This window comes from Archocentrus centrarchus, chromosome 13 (genome assembly GCF_007364275.1).
Source record: "Archocentrus centrarchus isolate MPI-CPG fArcCen1 chromosome 13, fArcCen1, whole genome shotgun sequence".
In the NCBI taxonomy this organism is placed as follows: domain Eukaryota; kingdom Metazoa; phylum Chordata; class Actinopteri; order Cichliformes; family Cichlidae; genus Archocentrus; species Archocentrus centrarchus.
This window is the reverse complement of record NC_044358.1, coordinates 1,486,513-1,505,913: the sequence shown is the minus strand read 5'-3', so window position 1 is coordinate 1,505,913 and position 19,401 is coordinate 1,486,513. Positions and strand designations below refer to the sequence as shown.

Here is a 19,401-nt window from a genome sequence, read left to right as displayed (position 1 = left end):
AGAGGTTAGCATGTTCATTTTGCAGGTGCTTGTTGAGCTTTCGGGCTGTGTTTGCAGTGGTGGTGTTTTGTTTTTGACTGAGCACGTTCTTTAATCCAATTAATTTTAAAAAATCTAAATCTGTAGCTTTCTGTCCTTTCTCCCACATTAACCAAAGCTAAGCAACTGCAGCACAGGCCTGCATTAAAAAGGCACACTTGGATCATTTTTCCACCCACCCCTCATGCAGAAAATTGATGAGCTTGTTGCAAAAATAAGAACATAATTATTTGATTACTAATTGTGAGGTTATTACAGCCAACACTGGAGGCAAATTCTCAGCACTATATTTTTTTTTATATTTTTAAGCTTGTCCTGTGGTCCTTTAAGACAAGTGGCTGGATGTAGTTGCTTGAAAAAAGCCTCAATTTAATTGTGCTCTAGTTCCTCTTAAGGCCGTTCATGTTGAAAGTACCGTAAGCAAGAGATGTATTAAGACATCAGTGTGACTATTGGGTTTATCTAAGCCATAGTCAAAGTCTATCTTTGTGAATTTGGCCCCGGGACTTTATTGTTCCAAACTTGGCAGCTCTCACAGAAAAACACAGTCATACGTCATCAGTGTAGCATTTTTCTTACATGTTTCCAGTTCACGCACACAGTGGCTGCTCTGTTCATCTGACAGCTGTATCCATTGATGTGAAATGTCAGCACATTGGGCACAGAGTCCTGGCACTGAAACACTCCATGGATTATAAATACAGAAGGCCAAAATGTCACTAAGTGAAGAGGCAGCAGGTTGGGTTGAGCAGCACATATGTCAGTAAGGGTAAAGTAGTAATTAGACAGACCCTGAGATTAGATGTCTGCGTTTTCCACCTGCTGGTTCTAAAAATCCTATCAGGCATTAAGGGGAGGGGGATTTGTGTGTTCTGGGTTTGTTTCCTGTGCATGTACCCAGTTAGAGAGTGCAAGAAATGAATGAAATGAGATTAAACTTTAATGACTCCTGCAGCAAACCTGGGATGGCTCTGTAGACATCTGAGGCATTTAAAGGGGACCTATTGTTATTCATTTCCAGCTTTATATTCCTATTCTTAGACTTAGCAGTGAGTGATTCACATTCAAAATAATTCTAATTTTTCTCAAACTGGGCCCCTGAGTTCCCCTTCTGTCCAAAAGAAAAAATTTTAGATCCTCTGAAATGTTTGAAAAGGCAGCTTTCCTCTGATTGTCTGCTCCATGTAAAGAAATCATATTAGGGATATTAGGGTTATTCACTCTCTATGACATCATAAAGATCCAAGAGCAGAAAACACTGTTAAACCCTGAGGCTGTGCTTTTGGCTCCCAGGAATTAGCAGGAATGGAAACTTTGGAACAGCCGTCCTTTGGCTGAGTCTGTGATTTATTTTAAACAACACATTTTTATAGGTTCACTTTCCCTTAATCTTTGACCCTTTAACTTGGGCCATATTTTGCAGCTATTTGTGGATATAGAAGTGTGTGTATTGGAATGAATGAATGCAACGAGCTACTCGCTTCCATTGTGTATGCAGCTTAACACTATATATGACAGAACAAAACGAAAATAGAATAGGTCAACATCTAGAGTCATTTATCTTCATTTTAGGAAGAAGAATTCATCTGAAATAACAAAAGTAAATTGACTGGAAATGTTATTTTAATGAAGAAGAAAATCCCTCACAGCATCTTCCAAAGAGAGGAACCATGTTTTAGTAAATCTAAAGAGAACATTGGATGTCTTGCTTGCTGTGGACTCATTAAATGACAGCTGTTAATAGCCTCACACGTACGCAAGCAGCATGGTGGATCCATGGTCCTGCTCGGTTAATGGCACCCACCCTTGCAAACTGGCTTCTTATACTCAAAGGTTTCACTCCCTGGTTAAATAAAGGCTAAGAAACTGACAGGGCATCTTGTTCCTTGATATTGGCACGGTGTGACTCGTCTTCTCTAAAACAAAGGCAGCAAGTGCAAATCACTCCTTCATCACTGGAATAGAAAAAGAAGAAGTCAAAACAGGAAACAAAGCTATCTCTGAGTTTTTTCGCCTGAAGTTTTCTGCTTCTGTTTTCTGTTTCAGCGCTCTCCCTCTGTGCTGAGAAACACGCCACGCCTGCACTCATGTTTCATAGAGAAGCCTGCAGAGGCTGACCTGCTTACTGACACATGCCTCCAGAGGTGGTAGGGGGACCACTGTGTGCATGCTTGACTGCTAATTAGGGCCACTTTCAGAGAACACATTAATGAAATAAAACATGAAATATAGTGGAATTGTCCTTTAAGATATTTTATTTTTACCACTGGTAAATTCATATTGGTCTCCACATCTCCACAATGCTACCCCTGTAAATATTTCCAGAAAAAAATCTGTAAACAGACAAAACCAAACAACATTCCCCGGAAATTGTTGTTTTTGATGGTAAAATATAAACTGTTTACATATTGTTAAAAACAATCTGTTTTTCTGTTATTTAAGTTGCACAGATTTTTTCAGCCAACAATAATTAATCTTGTTTTATTTTTCATATTTTTGTTATTTGTAATTGTATTTGCTGTGACAAAGTGATGCTGTAGTTAATAAGAGAAGTAGAGAAGTAAACAAGGTTATGAACAGATTAAGATATACTGTGCAGGAAGTCTGTCAGTACAGACTTGAACTGTGAAAATCTACCTTACAAAAGATACATTAAATTTGCAGATGAAGTAGATGTGCAATATTTGCTACTTAGATTACATTACAGTTTCTCCTGTACATGCAGGCAGACAGAAAGCAAGCTGTAGCTGAGCACACCACTTGGGAGCAGCAGCACACAGCAGATAAGCCAGCATGAATCTTGCAGGCACCTCCCCTCTCATCCCATCGCTCCCAGTATAAGCTTTCCCAGTGCCTTCCAACCAAGCTGGCCTCTGTCCCAGCAATCCTCTTAGACTTGACCCCACTCCACTGACAGACCACCACAATCAGATAATCCTATTAGGACACACATGGCTAGCTGACCAGCCGAGAGGACACAGAGTCACTCACTGCGTCCTAAATAATAAATAAAACAACACAAGGCCTCATAAGTGGGACAAAAAGATGCAAACACAGCATTTTTTTAAAAATGCAAATCAATGCCAGTGAATGACTCCACACCCATTTAACACTTAAGCTGGCACAGAGCTGTATCAGCTCTGTAAAAACTACTTTAAACACTACTTTAGGCAGAAGAAAAAGAAGTGCTAAATCTTATGAAGTGTGATGTGAAACAAAATTACTGTTTGGTGAATCATGGAGTCTATCAAGGCCTAAGGACAACTCTGTTCTGGATGTCCACAACACACATTTAGAAAAGATGCCAGTTAATATGTTAAATCGTTAAAATACGATGCGGTAGCTGTGTCCAAATTCACCCTGCCATTCCCTTAATAACTACTCCCTGTACATGTACAGGTGGCTTTAAGCAGGTAAGTAGATAAAATGTAGTCCAAACAGAGGCGTAATTGGGTTTGGGATGAACTAATGAACACAGGAACAGCAATGGACAGAAACAGACATGGGCTGGAAGTAAAAGGACCACTACATGTTCAAGCAAAACATTTACCAAAATAAGAGAAAGACAGAGAACAGTCGACAGCAGGCGGGGAAGCATATGACACATAACATTTACCAAGGAGATCATCACACGTCAACAGAAGGATCAACTAAGTTTGAAAAATCCACACATCCTTTAACATTTTTGTGTATTTTTCTAGCTTTTCTTTAAAGGCCTTTATTATGTATTATTATGTAGCTAGTAGGACATAAAGCATCAAATCTTTTGACTGCTACTGTTTGTGACCTCAGTCTGCTCATAGGCCAAAAGCAGTCTTTGAGAAATCATAAATTTCTTCCATTCAAAGGGTCACAAGTCGAAAAATGTTGGAACCAGAGCAGAAACTTCTACATCATGCATGTCTGTCAAAATAACTCAAATAAAGAGTTCCATTTGACAGCTTCAGTTTGTCCTGTAAGAACTCATCCATGCAATGATATCAAATCATATCAAACCATGGGAGGTAAAGCACAAACCAGAACATTTTATTGCATCACAGTCAGACCTCAGTACTGTGGTGGGAGTAATTTGACTATAAGAGGATGACTAAAAAGCAGGAGAGATTTTATAGTCAGGCATCGCTGCGCTGAAAAGTGCTCATCACAACTTTGCTTGCCGAACGCCCTCCAGGAGCTTCATGTTTCTTAATTGCAGAGCGCTGTTGCCATGGTGACATCCCTTCCCCCCTCACTGAGCTGAGAGTGCATGGTGGTGCTTCAGCCGGAGCTGTGAGGGGGAAGACGACGCACACACCTCCCTAACAAGGCGAGGAGCATGTACAGCCACAGCAGCACCCCTTCCCCTCAATGAAGACTGCTCTGTGGCTCTGATCCATTAGCAAAGCAATAAAAAGTTCACTGCATGCAGAGAGTCATCTGTCCTCTGTGACCCCAGTAATGCTACGTGTCCATGTTTTTATGTGTCATGCAAAACCAATTAGTTCAGCTAATGGACAGGAAATGATCTCCTGTTAGGTCGCACTCGCAACAAGTCATTTATCATCCAGACATACAGTAGCTGTGCAAACGGACGATGCGACCTCCTCAGGTTCAAAGGTGTACAGTGTCCTCTCTATTAGATTACACACCGTGTGTTGCAATATCTGCAAAGACGTGATGCTTTCAAGCAGCTGCAAGGTTGCACAGGAAAAATAGGAAGAAATACCAACTCTTTAAAGATAGAATGCTAATAGGATTTTGCATAATTAATCACGCCTCTAGCAGCCAATTAGAATCCCATCCTGTGATAGTGAACATGCAGCATGCAATAGGTGTCTGATTAAAGATTGGGAATAAGCTTTAAATTCACATCAGAAACATTTATTAGGTGCAAAAACTTATCACATATTGTCCACTCTCTGGTTTCGCCTGCAGAGCACACCTCTGGACCTGATCGAGACTGGAAAGGGGCTGAAGTTCCAAGCAGAGCGCCCCCACCTGGTCAGCTTGGGGAGTGGACGATTGAGCACAGCAATCACCCTGCTGCCTCTGCCTGAGGGTGAGGGTGCTGCTTTAACACCAGCCCAGTGGGAACAAAGGGTACCGTATTTTTCGGACCATAAGGCGCACCGCATTATGAGGCGCACTGCCGATTTTTGAGAAAATTTAAGGATTTTAATGTGCGCCTTATAGCCCGAAAAATACGGTAATTGAACACAACCAATAGGTCAACAGAGTTGTGACAATACCGCTAAAATCGGTATCATGTTGTATTACATTATCAGATTTTTATCATGGTTCCCAAGTTTATGTTACCTTGACAATTGTTTGGTTCATTGCGATCACCATTACCATCCTGGTTTTTAAAAAAACATACGCACTCATTGGATAATGATTTGTGATTGTCAAGTTGTTAGCCAATGAGCATGCCGTTTCGTACCACAGAAAATCCTCCTTTTTCAAGCATGGTATGACCAAAATTTACAAAACAGATTTAAATTTCTATTCAACATGATCCAAATTGAGTGACTGAACCCATAAACTCAGCAGAAAAGTGTTTGCTAAGGTGAAGACAGAAAGCCGGTTTCCCGTAGATTTCTATGGGAAGTCTTTTTGCAACTACAGCTACTGCCATTTGGTGTTTTTAGAATTCAGGCTTAAGGCACTCACACATTGGCTTCATTTTTCCAACTTGGAAGCTACGTTTATCATTTATATTGTTTATGAGTCAAGCTGACCCATACCTCAAGAGCCCAAACCTAACATTTGGGTTATTAAAATGAGCCAGTGTTTTTTAGTATCTCCTTACATTTTAGTCTTTTACAATTGACCACAAAGCACTTTGTTTATTCTGTCTGTCTCTTTGAACAGCTGATGGGCTTCATCTTGCGTCTCGTGACTCCTTGGCCTTTAGCTTGCCCTTTCTTTCTGTCTACCTGTCTGTCTGCTGGCCTTCCTGTCATTGCCTTTTCAGATTCCTCTCTCAGGAGGTCATCTCCAGACAAAGTGCATGTATGTGGGTTTGTTTGTTGCACTTCCCTGTGACATTTCATTGGACCTTGACAGTGCATTTCCAGAGTGTGACGTGTCTTTGTTTTTCTCACATTAGCATTAAAATGAGATAGAATCATTTTAGTGCAAAAGGAGTGGTAATGTGCTCTCACTCTTATAATATCAGATCAATTTTCCTGTGATCTTCCTCATCTGAACACTATTCTCTTACTGCCTATCCATCTCAGTTCAGTGTGCTGTATGTTAGAGTCAGACCCCATTATTATTGTGTCACAGCATGAGATTTAAGTCTAACTCTCCTTCCTTCACTTAGGCCGGACCACTCTGGGTCATGGACCCATGGACATCAACATCCAGGGTCCTGGTGTGGCAGCTCAGCACTGCTACATAGAGAACAGGTCAGGGGTTATTACACTGCACCCATGTGGGAACCTCTGTGCTGTTGATGGGATCCAGCTCAAACAGCCCACTCGCCTTTCACAAGGTAGGAACCAGCTCAACCACTGTCCCAATGCACCTCCCACAATATTTCCCTGTGTAGAATGTGCATTGCAGTAATGGATCCATGGTTTCTCTTTAACTTAGTGGCTTCTCCCGGCTGCTGATGCGCATGATCCCAGTAATTGTAAGCCAAAGATCAATCCAATAGCTCTCTGCCAGCAAGCCTATTGGATAAAATGCACAGTCTGTGTTATTAAACAACTACTGATCGAAGAGGAGCCTGAGGTTCCTGGGTTAATGAGTTAACAGAGTGGGCTTTGCTGTGCTCAGGCATGCAGATATGGATGGAACCAATGGGAGAGATTAATCCATTTTCAATCTGCTGCAGCTGTAGTGGATCTTAGATTAGACTGTGTGGAGAACTTTTCTCATATTGCCCTCTGGGACTGACATTTTTACGGTGAAGGACTGTTTTGTTAGAAAGCAGCATCTAGTGGGAAAGTATGGACAATCAAGACAAAGATTAACCAGACACCTTAACTAGCTCATCTGTCTGCTGCACAAAGTTGTAATGTAACTGAAAGGATCTTACTGATTATGGAGTTATGAGAAAAAGGTGTGTGTTGCACACATTAAGAAATGTGGCCAGTCTTTGAAAGAAGGGACAGTCAAGAAACTTTACAACTGTGTCAGTGGACAAAAATAAAGTTTAATGCATAAGCCATGTGGATTTGCTTCAGACTGACTGGGGCAAAACATGTTAAAGCTGAAAGACAAATGTGATGCTATACGGTACTGTGTAAAAGTCTTAACCCACTACTCAATTCTTTATTTTTGCTGGGAAAATGTAAAACAGATGCAGAAATGTATCAAAACATGATTAAAAACAAACATGTAACATACATACAATATCCATCCATCCATTCGCTTCTGCTTATCTGTTCAGGGTCACGGGGGGGCTGGAGCCTATCCCAGCTGTCATAGTGTGAGAGGCAGGGTACACCCTGAACAGGTCGCCAGCCTGTCACAGGGCTAACACAGAGAGACAAACATCCTTTCACACTCACATTCACACCTATGGGCAATTTAGAGTAGCCAATTAACCCCAGTAAGTGCATGTCTTTGGAATGTGGGAGGAAACTGGAGTACCCGGGGAGAACATGCAAACTCCACACAGAGAGAGGAAGAGGCCTCTCCCTTCCAGATAGTATTCTAACTGTGAGGCAGCAGTGCTAACCACTGCGCCACCGTGCTGCCTCATATACATACAGTATATGAGGCAAAAACAGTTTGTACAATTCTAATGAGTTTAAAAGTCGATATTTGGCTTGACCACCTTTATTCTTCAGCACAGCTTGAACTCTCTTAGGCAGCTTATAATTTCTTCATGTAGTCTTCAGAAGTAGGTCCCCTTGGAGGACATCCCAGAGCTCTTCTTTGGATATTGGCTGCCTTTTGTTCTGTTCTCTGTCAGATGATCCTACACTGCTTCAGTATTTTGGAAACTTCCAATTTGGATTAATCACTCCATCAGACCTGTTGCCGCTGATTTTCAGTCCAGTTCTTATGTAATTTGGCACACATCCTCCTTTTCTCCCTGTTTCCCTTCATTAAGAATGGCTTCTTGACAGCCACCCTTCCACTGACACCATTTCTGATGAGGCTTTGGAGAACAGTAGATGGATCAGCTGAAGGGACAGATGCATCTCTCAGATCCTGTGTCAGGTCTTTGCTGGAGTTTTTCCTATTTCCCAAGGACAGGACTTTCAGACACTGTTCATCTGCTGTAGCTACTTTTTTAGGCTTCCCACTTATTTTGCCCTCCACTTTTAGGGACACATTGCACACCATGCTGAGATATACCAAGGTTTCAGCTAATTGCTCTTTGGGAATCACCTTGTTGGTGCAAAAATACAATTGTCTGTCAAACTGTTTTTTTTGTTTTGTTTGTTTGTTTGTTTGTTTGTTTTTTGGCTGATAGCAACAAAGTGCCAGCAGATACAGTTTAAATTAGTTCTTCACTAAGTTGTCTGTATGTGTAAGCACAAAACTGGTGCAGTCTTTTTTAAGCTTGAATGATTTATTTGTTAAGTGGCTTAACATAAAAATGTTGCTCTGAAAATGTCAGGAAGAAGGACTCAACTGAAAAATGTCCAAAGAAAAACTTTAAAGGATCTTCAGAAAGTCTGGAAAACTATTGTTCAAAGTCACTTTTACAAACTTACAAGAAGGTCTGGCTGCTTGGAAGCAAAATGTAAAAAAATGAGGGGAGGGGCTCAAGATTTTTGCACAGTACTGAATGTGATATTTTAAGCATTTTTTTTAAGGTAATATGGGTGCTGAGTGTATCAGTAAGATGTCTACTAACAACCTTGTAGTACAATATTGACTTCCTGAAGCATAACTACTGCCAAAAAGGTTCTATTCAGTTCAATTCAGTTTTATCACCAGCTCACAATGATTCATCCCAAGATTTTCTATTGTAAGGTAGAGAACCTTTGAAATTTGAACCCAATGATCAGACAGGTCTCTATTAGCTTTTGGTGCAGGTGGGGAAGAAGAACTCAGTACTAAAAGCATGAGTCCTCTAGTAGAACCAGAACCAGCCACGTGACTTGGGGAAGTCCACAGTGACTGGAGACTATTGTCGGTAACTATTAACTAACTAACAGTAACTATTAGTGCCTGAACCCATGGATGGGTATCTGGATGGGAGTCTCATCTCTAGTGTGAAGTGTGAACTTTATACCCACCATCCACCCTGACCACCTCGTGCTAACTTTGTTTAAGCACTAAGTTTACAACTTTCAATCAACTTGACAACTGAGTTCATTGGGGCCTACTGGGGCTGAGGCCACCCCAACAGTTGCTTCTCCTTGAGCCTGGGTCTGCTGGAGGTCTGTCTCTGTTCAAAGGGAGTTTTTGCCAAGAGCTTGTTCAAAGAGGATCATCTGATTGTCATTAAAATAGTCTTAAACTTACGATTTTAAATGAGTCTTAAGATAACGTTTGTTGTTAACTTCAATTAATAACCAAACATAAAAATAAATGAATAAAAAAGACTGGAGAAAAAATGAAAGTCCATGAAAATTAAAAAAGTCACCAAACTTTTATTTCATATTTCAATTTATTTTCTTTGGGCTGGGCAGAAATATCATAATATTGTTAGCCTAATAGCATAAATGCCTAAGTCATATTTTGGCATGTTTTGAGATACCTACCTAATTCTACTCTGCTAACAGTGTAGATTCATTTAGATAGATATCTCAGTTTTGGCCAAAATATGACTTAGGCTAACGATATGCAAACACACATAAAAGAATCTCGTTGTGTGCTGTCCTTCTTTACATCATCTTCTAATATTGCACAATTTTCTGCTTAATCACATTAAAGGAAGTAAAACTGTGACTGTGTTTGAATTAAGTCATGGAAATTCATAGTGTCAGAGAGAGTGTGCTATGCTGTGTGTAATGAGAATGAGTTAAAGGGACAGTACTTATCATTATTCACAGGATGTGAACTTCCCTCTGTACTGCTGTGTAATCATAAACTATGTAGTGCTATTTCTCAGCCCTATAGTGTATTCAATATTTTCTTTAAATGCTGTACTGTATTCAGTGTCCTGCTTTGTGATCTATATGTCTGGAGAAATATGTCTGTCAGTGGATCCCTTTGTTGCTTTGGCATTTCGACCTGGACAGTGGCAGGGTAACCAGAGTGGGGACACGGTTCTATTTATACTGCTCCCTTTACCCCAGACAGAAGCAACATTAGTCCCAGAGGGGGCTTAAGGGTGAAAAATGAGCATGAGGGTAAACCAGAGGTCACCGTCAGGGTCCTGGACAGTAGTGTACAGTGGAAAGAGCTGCAATAGTAATGAAAGCAATAGTTTGAGTTATTTACAAGGCGGTATCACCTTAATGCATGCTGATACAGATCTAATTATGCAGCAGGAAGTAGATCAGACTTTATTGGTTGCCACTCCCATGGGCTATGTGAGTAATACTTTACAAGGCACATAAATATTCCCTTCAGGACAAATGAGTGGTGAGCAAGCTATGACTAGATGCTAGTCTAAAGCTTGCAATAGCTTTCAGGTTAGCAGCAACAAGCTGGTATTATTTAAAAAAAAGAAAAACCAAAAAAACCAAAAATGTGCTCAACAAGAGGTTTAGTAGTGATTGTCTGAGATTTATAATAAGAGAAGACAGTTTATTAAAAGAGGGACGAGCTAGAACTTTAACTGGACAATAGTTGGTTGGTTTCATTGAGCCTGTCAGAAAGAATACAAGGAGAAAATGGGGCTCAGATGAAGCTTATCTATTTCTTTTTAGTTTGGGACTCCACTAGGTAAGCCTTCCTTTCTTCTGATTAGCCGACTTCTGGAAGCCTACTGTATGGCAGAACCCATAGCTTGTGAGCTGTGCTGCTTCAAAGTTGGCATGTTGTGTTGTGTCATACTTCTAACAGATATATAACAATCTGTGACAGTTGCATAAACTATCATTCCCATCCCTAGTTAAAACCTTCTGTGTGCGAAGGGCATCCAGTCAAAATAAAGATGACTGAAATAAAAGAGATGGCTGGACAAAGGCCTGCTAGAAGATAAATAAGCATCATTTTGAACTGTGAATAGAATAAAAAAAAAGAAGAAGAAAAATACAGAGCTGGAACCGAGCAGAATAGGTCCACTGTAATTAACTTGTAATGGAGTATTTCCACATACTGCAATGGATGCAAGCACCTCTTCCATCACAGAGCCAGCTTTTTCACATCACTTTATGCACACTGTCAGTGGGTCAGACATCTAGCATAAAGCACATATGATGCTGCAGCGGTATCATAATATTTACTGCTGAGGCTAATGTGCCTGCGGGTGACTCTTTGAAGTTTTATGGCTTGTATAAATGCCTGGTAACACACTGGGCTTAACCTTTGTTCTTTTATATCGTGATCAAGCTGAGATATGAGAGGGCGAGAGAGAGTGAGTCCTGGCTTCTATTTAAATTAAAATCAGGTCTACTCAAGTCAGGTCATATTCTGTCATTATCATGATCAATAAATCAACGGTATTGATCAGTTTATCGTGTATTAAGATAGGTGTTTTCCCTATGTCTCGCTTTAGACCCCTACTCCGCTATCTCTCCACTTTTTCTCTCTAATTGCATAGCTCTGACTCAGGATCTCCACCTTCTTTTTTCCCTCCGTCCTGCCCCTCCTCCTCCTATCCGGTTTCTGCTCCCTGACAGCCCCGGCTCTCTCCGCGGGGCGGGCTGAGGGATGACTGTGAGCCAGCTGTTTCTCACAGGAGCCCCGGCAGCAGAGAAGGGTGCATTGTCTGTAGTACGCGAACAGAAGCGTGGGTTGGAGGAAGACAATGGACAAAGCTTACAATGACTGTAAACTGTTGCACCGGCTTCAGTGAACTGGGATATACCAGCGCACCAGCAGATGAACCCGTGTTTTAAGAAGTGTGCAGACGGACAGCTCCTATTGTGAACTTTTAGATATGAGCAGAATATATTAGAGTCTGTGGGATTTTAGGATTATCATAACAATAGCGCGTGAGGACAACCCGCACCCCAATAAACGCTCCTGTTGTTCCACAATAACTCACAGAAACGGACAAAAAACACGTGGCTTTATTTAAAGGAGCAGAAACGATGAAAACAGAGGAAGTAGAGAAGAGTTTCATTCATTGGAGTTAAAGTAAGTTGTCCTGCTTTTACTGAGTGTTCGCTTCCCGTGGTTCAAAGTCGGTGCCGGGGGTTTCTAAATTTGTAGTAGCCGGTGAAAGGTGACGGAGTGCGCGGAGAGAAACTTCTACCGGACCTGTTGGCTCTGCAGGTTAGCTTACTACACTAGTGTGGACTGGACCTGTGACAATATACACGCTATTGCCTTTTCCGAGTTTTCTAACTAACACCACTAACAAACCTCCATTTAAAAACTATACAAATGTGGCATTCTGTGTTGAAAATGGTAAACTAGCTGTAGCAAAACACTATTTGAAACAATAATTTCTTACTGGCTATTTCTTTCTATTTTGCTCGTGCTTGTTCAGCGTCGTTAACAGGTTTGCTCGGGTGGGTAGTTGCTAGCTGTGCTGGTAAATTACAAAAACAAAAAAACCCCAAAACATTTTACTGACATAAATAGCTCCTTAGAATTGGTTGTTTTTCCAAGCCGAAATTGTCCAAATCCCTTTGTGACATCTTAACTTGTTTAGTTTACATTTTTAACACAGCTACAATTGCTTTACACCAGAACATTTTGAACTGCTACATTTTTCAAACGAAGTGCGGATTCTTGGTCCACACATAGAAGACCTGCTCTAAAGTTGCTTTCTCCAACCCCTCAGTCCCAACGCTGAGTCCCAGCTTCGTTTTCCTCCACGTGAGTTCTGTTTATAGGCGACAAACGCATACAGGTCTGCCAGATCTGCAGATACCTCCATCCAGGCTGGCATGACCAGACCTCTCTGTGTCTGTCTACTGTTACACTGCTATTCCTGGTTGCCAGTGTGACCTAACCAGGGCTGGTTACTGGAATAGAACAGAGTTTCCCTCTCATGCATTCTGCTTATTTTGGGGGCCTCGAGTTCTGATCATAGTAGACAGTTCAAACTCCCACAGCCCTGCAAGAGTATCACTGCTGCTCCTCAGCATCTGTTATCTCTGACATATTGTGTTGACCCCAGTGTAAAGAAAGGATGTGTAAGAAAACAAAAAAAAAACCCTCTGCAAACATTCATCAGGCTGCTGTGTGGACTCTAAGTGCAGGTCAGTCCTATGTGAGGGGTATCAACACAGGCAGGAGGCTGGTAGCAACTGGCACCCATATGCAGGGGTGCTGTTTGTGTTTCTGCATGTTGCTGTTGACACAGTCTTTGACTGTACATCCTCTGGCTGCACTGAGGTCAAGGCAATGTATCCAAATTATCCAGTTATTATATTACTATGAGCACACCAGTACCTTGAGTAATGCTTTTTTTTTTCCACACAGAAGGTCTTGGTATAAATTGCACATGCTGCTCGCCATATCTGATTTGTCTAAAAGATTAATATGTATTCAGCAATGTAGCTGGTGTTCAAAGACAGGCGTCTGTGGTGTGTCAGTAACAAGAGATCTTGCCTCCTCTTCTGCTTCTTTCAGTTTTAGTGTGTTCTTAGTAACCATATAACAGGGTTCAGTTTTCTTTCATTTCTATATGGAGCCTTTGAAATCATAAGCATCTTTTTTTATTTTTCCATCCTATTGAAAAAGGCTCTGTTTCAAGGCTGGATTTTCATGTATTTGTGGGTATAAATACCAGTGAGAATTTGAATAAGGTTCTCTGATTTTTGGCCAGAAAATTGTCAAGATAGTTTGAGGTTTTTTAAGTTGTCAAGACAGATCAAGTGGCAATCTCTTCAGCTAAAAAAGAAAAAGAAAAAATAATCAGTACAGAAATGCCACAAGATGGCTTAATTTCTTACAGTGTGATACAAAATACTTTATTTAACCCATATTTGGGAAATTCTTTCGTTACAGCAGTTGAAATGATGATGAAATTGCTGAATAATTGTTGTACAACACTGCAGGTTATAATATTTGTCAAATCATTCCATTTTAATGCTCCCAAAGGCACAAATAGCACAAAAACCGAAGTAAGGTACAGTTCAGTGACTGAATTAGTGGAGGTGAGGCCTAGGAGACATCAGTCATCTACAATGTCCTGTGGCAGCACACCTGTCAGTCAATGAGTGTAACCCCAGGATGAATTCTAAAATAAATGTATTCACCTCAAGGTTATTAAAATTGGGGGAAACCACAGAGACCAAAACTTTTTTTTTGTTTTTTTTTTTTTAACCATGCTGTAAGCATGCTCTTAAATGCTGCAAAGCTGGCTATTTTAACATGGGTGTCTATGTTTGACTTTCTTTTGGAGCCAGTCTCAAGTTGCCACAAGATGAATTGCACTTGGCTCAGCAGAACAAAAAGGAAGGATCATTACCTTGTGGCACTGTCCAATTTTGCCTCACAAGTGAATTATTTGCAGAGCTGAGTTCTCAAAGATGAGGCTAAATTAGAAAAATAAAATTGTGAATGTCAGTTAAAAGAAATAACACAGAAATTAACAACCAGCCAATCACCAATAGCCTAGGGCTGCACAAGTGTGGCTTGAAATGAAGCTTCATATTTAACATATTACAGTTTCCAAGTGGAAAATTTAAACAAATGCATCAAAAAAAGTTTTAAATGAAAGCTGTCCTTTGAACACATTCTCATGTGTTCAAACATTAAGTCACCACTCATGGATGCAGAGTATGCATGTGCCTGTGCACATCAAGGGAGAACTGGAGAAAAGTTTTGTTGCACAGCTGCAGTTAGCAGTGAGAACTGGCTCAAAAATGACCCGACTGGTGTTTGCAGCTATTTAAGAAAACAAAAACAAAAAAACACCACTACAAATAAGGTTGTTTTGAGCAACAGCCCACCTCTAAACCACGTGTAGATCACATCGCTTGATTGATCCTCATGCCTGCAGCCGTGTGCCTCAGGGAGCATGTTTAAGAGCGGGAGATTGGCCAAAATTATCCTAGCGGAAAGGAGGAGGGTAGTGGAATGGGGGTGTTTGGAGGTGATGGTGGTGTGTGTGTGTGTGTGTGTGTGGAGGTGGGGTAGCGAAGAAGAGAACATCTGTTCGAACAAGCTGTAACCGGCGTGATGAGCACCCACTGGAGACAGCAGCTGACCACGTGCATGATAACACATGTGGTCTGTGGGACGTGGATGCTGTGAGCGGCAGGAGTGATTTAAAGGGCTACTCCGCTCATTTTTTTTTTACACATGGATTTCCTCGCCCTTTACATTTTCCTGTTCTCTGTGAAGTATTTTTATTTTATTTTAATTTCATATCCCCCATCCCCATTGTAACTGAATTTGCTGCATAACATAAGCTCAAAATCATTTGTGTGAAGCGGCTGTCCAAGAGCAACTGCTGTCTCCAGATATCTTACATCCTGGCATCATGTTGCTTCCAACATGCAATCACTTTTCAAGTAATTTCTTCCAACCTTATATTATTTGTTCACTCTCACATGATGGGGAATGCAAGGTTAGCCCTCCACAGCTCCACTCCTCCAATGTGCTCTCCTTTCAGACCAGCTCCATATCATTCTCTGGTATGTTCGTCTGTGTTTGAGTGCCCCTGGCTCAGCAAAAGGCGGTCATTGATTAACTGGCAGGTTTGACTTCTTGGCCTTTGCTGAGGTTGTAAACTATCAGTGTGCCATAGCAACTGTCAGCTGTAGTTGTCTACTTGCCTTTGTGTGCAGCTCCTCCAGACACTTTAGTGATGTCTCATGCTGGTGGTTTAGTGCCTTTGAAGAACAGTACAATCCAAAAAATGACCAAGGTTTTCCCTCACAGGTAACTTAACAGTGAATAAAAGAGTTGTATCAATTTGCTGAGAAAATAGTTTCCCTGACATGAAGAGCAGAGTGAAGTGTAGCGAAGCTCTGGAAATGTATAGCTTTAGGGTATCATGGTGATTTTCTGCTGTTTGACTCACAGTCAGGACTTAGGAAGGCAGATTTCCTCAGCTGCTGATAGGTGGAGTGCTCTCAACATGGTATCAAGTAGAAAACCTGCAACCTTTAGATTTGATCTAAGCTGTGAGAGAAAAGGAGACTATATGCTAATGGTGGACACGCTGTATAGAATAAGCTCTTTTATGCTATTTTGAGGTTGTATTTTGTGTGGGGATTAAAGGTAGACTGTGCCTTAGGTAACAGTGCCTCCTTTAAAATGCAAAGATTTACTCAGTATAAACCCATTGCATTCTCTCTCAGTGATAACCCTTCATAAACCCTTCATAACCCTTTAAAGGAACTGAGAGTCATCTATTGAGATGAATCTAAGGTTCATGTGTCAGTGTTAAGAATCTCTGTAAATAATACCAAAATAAATGTACATTGTGGTATGTCCTTATGTTTAGCAAAATTTGGCCTGCAAAGTAGGTGTGTAACATTAGCAAACATTACCACATTTACAGACTACTTGTTACCTGAGCTATCTTTAAACATTTTCAGCTTTCACTGGGTTAGCTCCATGTGGACATTGGGGACCATGGAATGGCAATATGATGGTGAGAATGTTTGTTTTGGGATTTTGGTTTCAGAATTGTTACACCCCTATTGGGAAGTAGTGGTTGTTTTACCCTGAACAATCAACAGTGACCGACATTTTCAAGCTGACTAAATTTTATGTTAGGTAGTTAGCTTCATTTGGGCTTCAGCACAGCTGATTTGAGCCACTGAGCTGGATTTCTTGACCGTTTTTGTGGTGTTGGTGCCTTTGGAGGATTTTGAATGCAGTTATCTGACAAATACTATGCCCTGTTGTGTTTGACCACATGTGGTCTACACCACATGTAACTCATATGTAGTATTCTTGTGTGCTTTTTGTTACCTCATGCTAATTAGCAGATATCTACTATACAGTACCAGTCAAGTTTGGACACTCTCACCCATTCATGTGAATGGGTGAGAGAGTGCTGATGGGCATTAGAACAATCAATCATACCTAAACTGGGGGAAAGGCTGTTAAACCTTCATAAAACAAACAAACAAACAAACAAACATACAAAAACAAATCCTAGGACAAAAGACATCACAGTGCTGCAGATATCAATATTCTCCATGTTTCTTTCCTTTCTGTTCTTTTTGCTCTGGATGAGGGAATTTCTGTGAACATGCTTGCATGAGAGGAAATATGTTTTCACAGCTTCAGACAGGCAGGATAGTCATGAGTTTGATTGGCTGTAATGTGTTACTCCACTTCACTGTTTCCAAATGCTTGCTCATAGGGGGGTCGTCTGATTTGAGGGTTTTCTCTCTAATCAGATCACAACAGCTGTCACCATTGTGATTTGGTGCTATATAAATGAAATGAAACTGAATTGAATCCACAGAGCCAAACCTGTGGTACCAGCGTGTAAATGTATAACAGCATTTCTTTGTCATATGTGCACTTGAACCAACTTTGCACGCACTCATGCTAGTAGAATTTGAAGCATTCGTGCCCTGACCACCTCTGGTTCGTCTGATCTAATCTTCTGGGAAGTGCACTTAAGGCAAAGCTGACACACTGGAAAGATTTAATGTGGTCATACCAGCGCAAAGGAAAGGGGGAAAGAAGCACACTCAGATATATTACAGAAGTAATGGAATATTTGGTCCACAGACCCTTTTCTGATTGGTTGAATGTAGCAGGGCCGCTAACCACATCTCCATTTAATGCCACAATACCCTTGAGGCATGATGTGGCATTAACACTGATTGGCCTGAGTGGTCTCAACAGAGTACTCACATGGCTCTAGAGTGATTACTCTTGGCAGCTCTGGTATTTAGTCAATAGTTATATTAAATGTGTTTTGATTTTATAATAAACATTCTTTCTTTTTATATAGTTTTCATTTTTTAATAGGGAATCAGAATTACAATATTCCTAATATAATGTACATGAGCCTGTCTCCTACTCTCTTGGTTTCTTTGAGAGCTTGGACATGCTGTATGGATTTTCAATATAAATTCAAAAGATGTGCTATTTTTCCTCACTCCCAAATGCCTCGCCTTAACGCCTTTCTTATTCTTCCCCCTCCACATGTCTTGATCAGCTCCTAGCACCACATAGCTCCTCATAGAGACAAATAAATTATAAGGATTCAGTTAGTATTTTGGTAGCGACAGTGTTGGCAAGGAGGTGAGCTAAAGTTTGCCAGCTTTCTGCTGTGCTGGGGAGTTAACTTTAGCAGGAAAATTAAAGTTAGCTAATGTCAGCCAGAAAAAGGGCCAGTTTTACAATAAAAATAGAAACAACAGCAGCAAGGCTTTCAGTTACCTTTGTTTATTTTCAGGGATCAAAACTGTGTTATCTATGGTTAAGGTTATCTATAGCTAACACAAACCAATTACAAATCATTTAACACAGCAAAAATTGATCTTGAGTGTATAAAGTTAAGTTAAAATCTAATGAATTCAAACTCTATTCCTGATCTGGTTGGTAAATTAGCTTCCTGTTTTTAAACTACTGCTGTAACTAGTGGCAGTATTAGACACAGCTTCTCAGTTAATCAGAGATTGATTGCATACGTAGCTGCCAATTAAATCATATCTAAAATCATATTAATTAAATGAGCAACTGACATCTGAAAAGAAAGTGACAGGTCCACTGCTTGTTGCCCTGTTGGGCTTTTTTATTGCCTGTACAAAGGTGAACATTATATAATTTAAACATAGTATGCAATAATGTGTTGTGCTGTTTGATATAGAATAAGGACCATGCATTTTGTTTTGTTTATTTCTGACTGAGAGATATTAGAAATATTGCCACCTTAGTCCAGTCTCTATCACTTTCTGCATGCTCTATAATTACCTTAGGTGTTCCTGTACTTTTATTAGAGAATGGGGTTATAGTGCCTTTGTGTAAGGTGGTGATGCAGGATGTCCTTGTACTTGAAGTGTTGCCATAAGGAAAAGCTGATAGCATGATATAATAAAGGATTCTTGGATTCAGCACTTTGAGAGCTGCTTCCCTGCTTGTGTTTGGTTGTTTCTTTGGGAGAGTTTGACTGTTCTGGAGGGCACAGAGTGCGGCTCAAGGATGCTGTTTTTGCAATAATGCTCACAGAGCACTCTCTGTGATGAAGCCAGTGATTACATGAATTGCTTCTGCAGTGTTGGGGGGAATCGTCCTCTCTCCCAGTGGCCAGGTAATCAATCTAAGTGTTTAACTCGTGTGTGCACACACGTCCACTCTTCCTTCGCTCTTTGGCTCTTGATTGCCTGTCCTTCTACTGTAGGCAGTTCTAATTATGAAAATTGGCAATGTGTTATATTTTCCTGTTGGACTGTGTTGGAAGAGATTTTAGTTTCTACCGCAGCT

At 40.7% G+C, this 19,401-nt stretch overlaps 1 protein-coding gene across 6 annotated transcripts in view; it reads left to right on the top strand.

Annotated features, from left to right (window-relative positions):
* phldb1b (pleckstrin homology-like domain, family B, member 1b) overlaps positions 1-19,401 on the top strand; it is a 111,537-nt gene that overhangs the window by 16,428 nt on the left and 75,708 nt on the right. For 5 of the 6 annotated variants that reach the window (XM_030744078.1, XM_030744080.1, XM_030744079.1 and 2 more), the window contains exons 3-4: positions 4,954-5,077; positions 6,344-6,514. In XM_030744078.1, the coding sequence (XP_030599938.1) occupies positions 4,954-5,077; positions 6,344-6,514 (295 nt within the window). Of the gene's footprint in view, positions 1-4,953; positions 5,078-6,343; positions 6,515-11,784; positions 12,181-19,401 lie in introns of those variants that run through there. The other variant, XM_030744081.1, reaches the window with a different exon arrangement.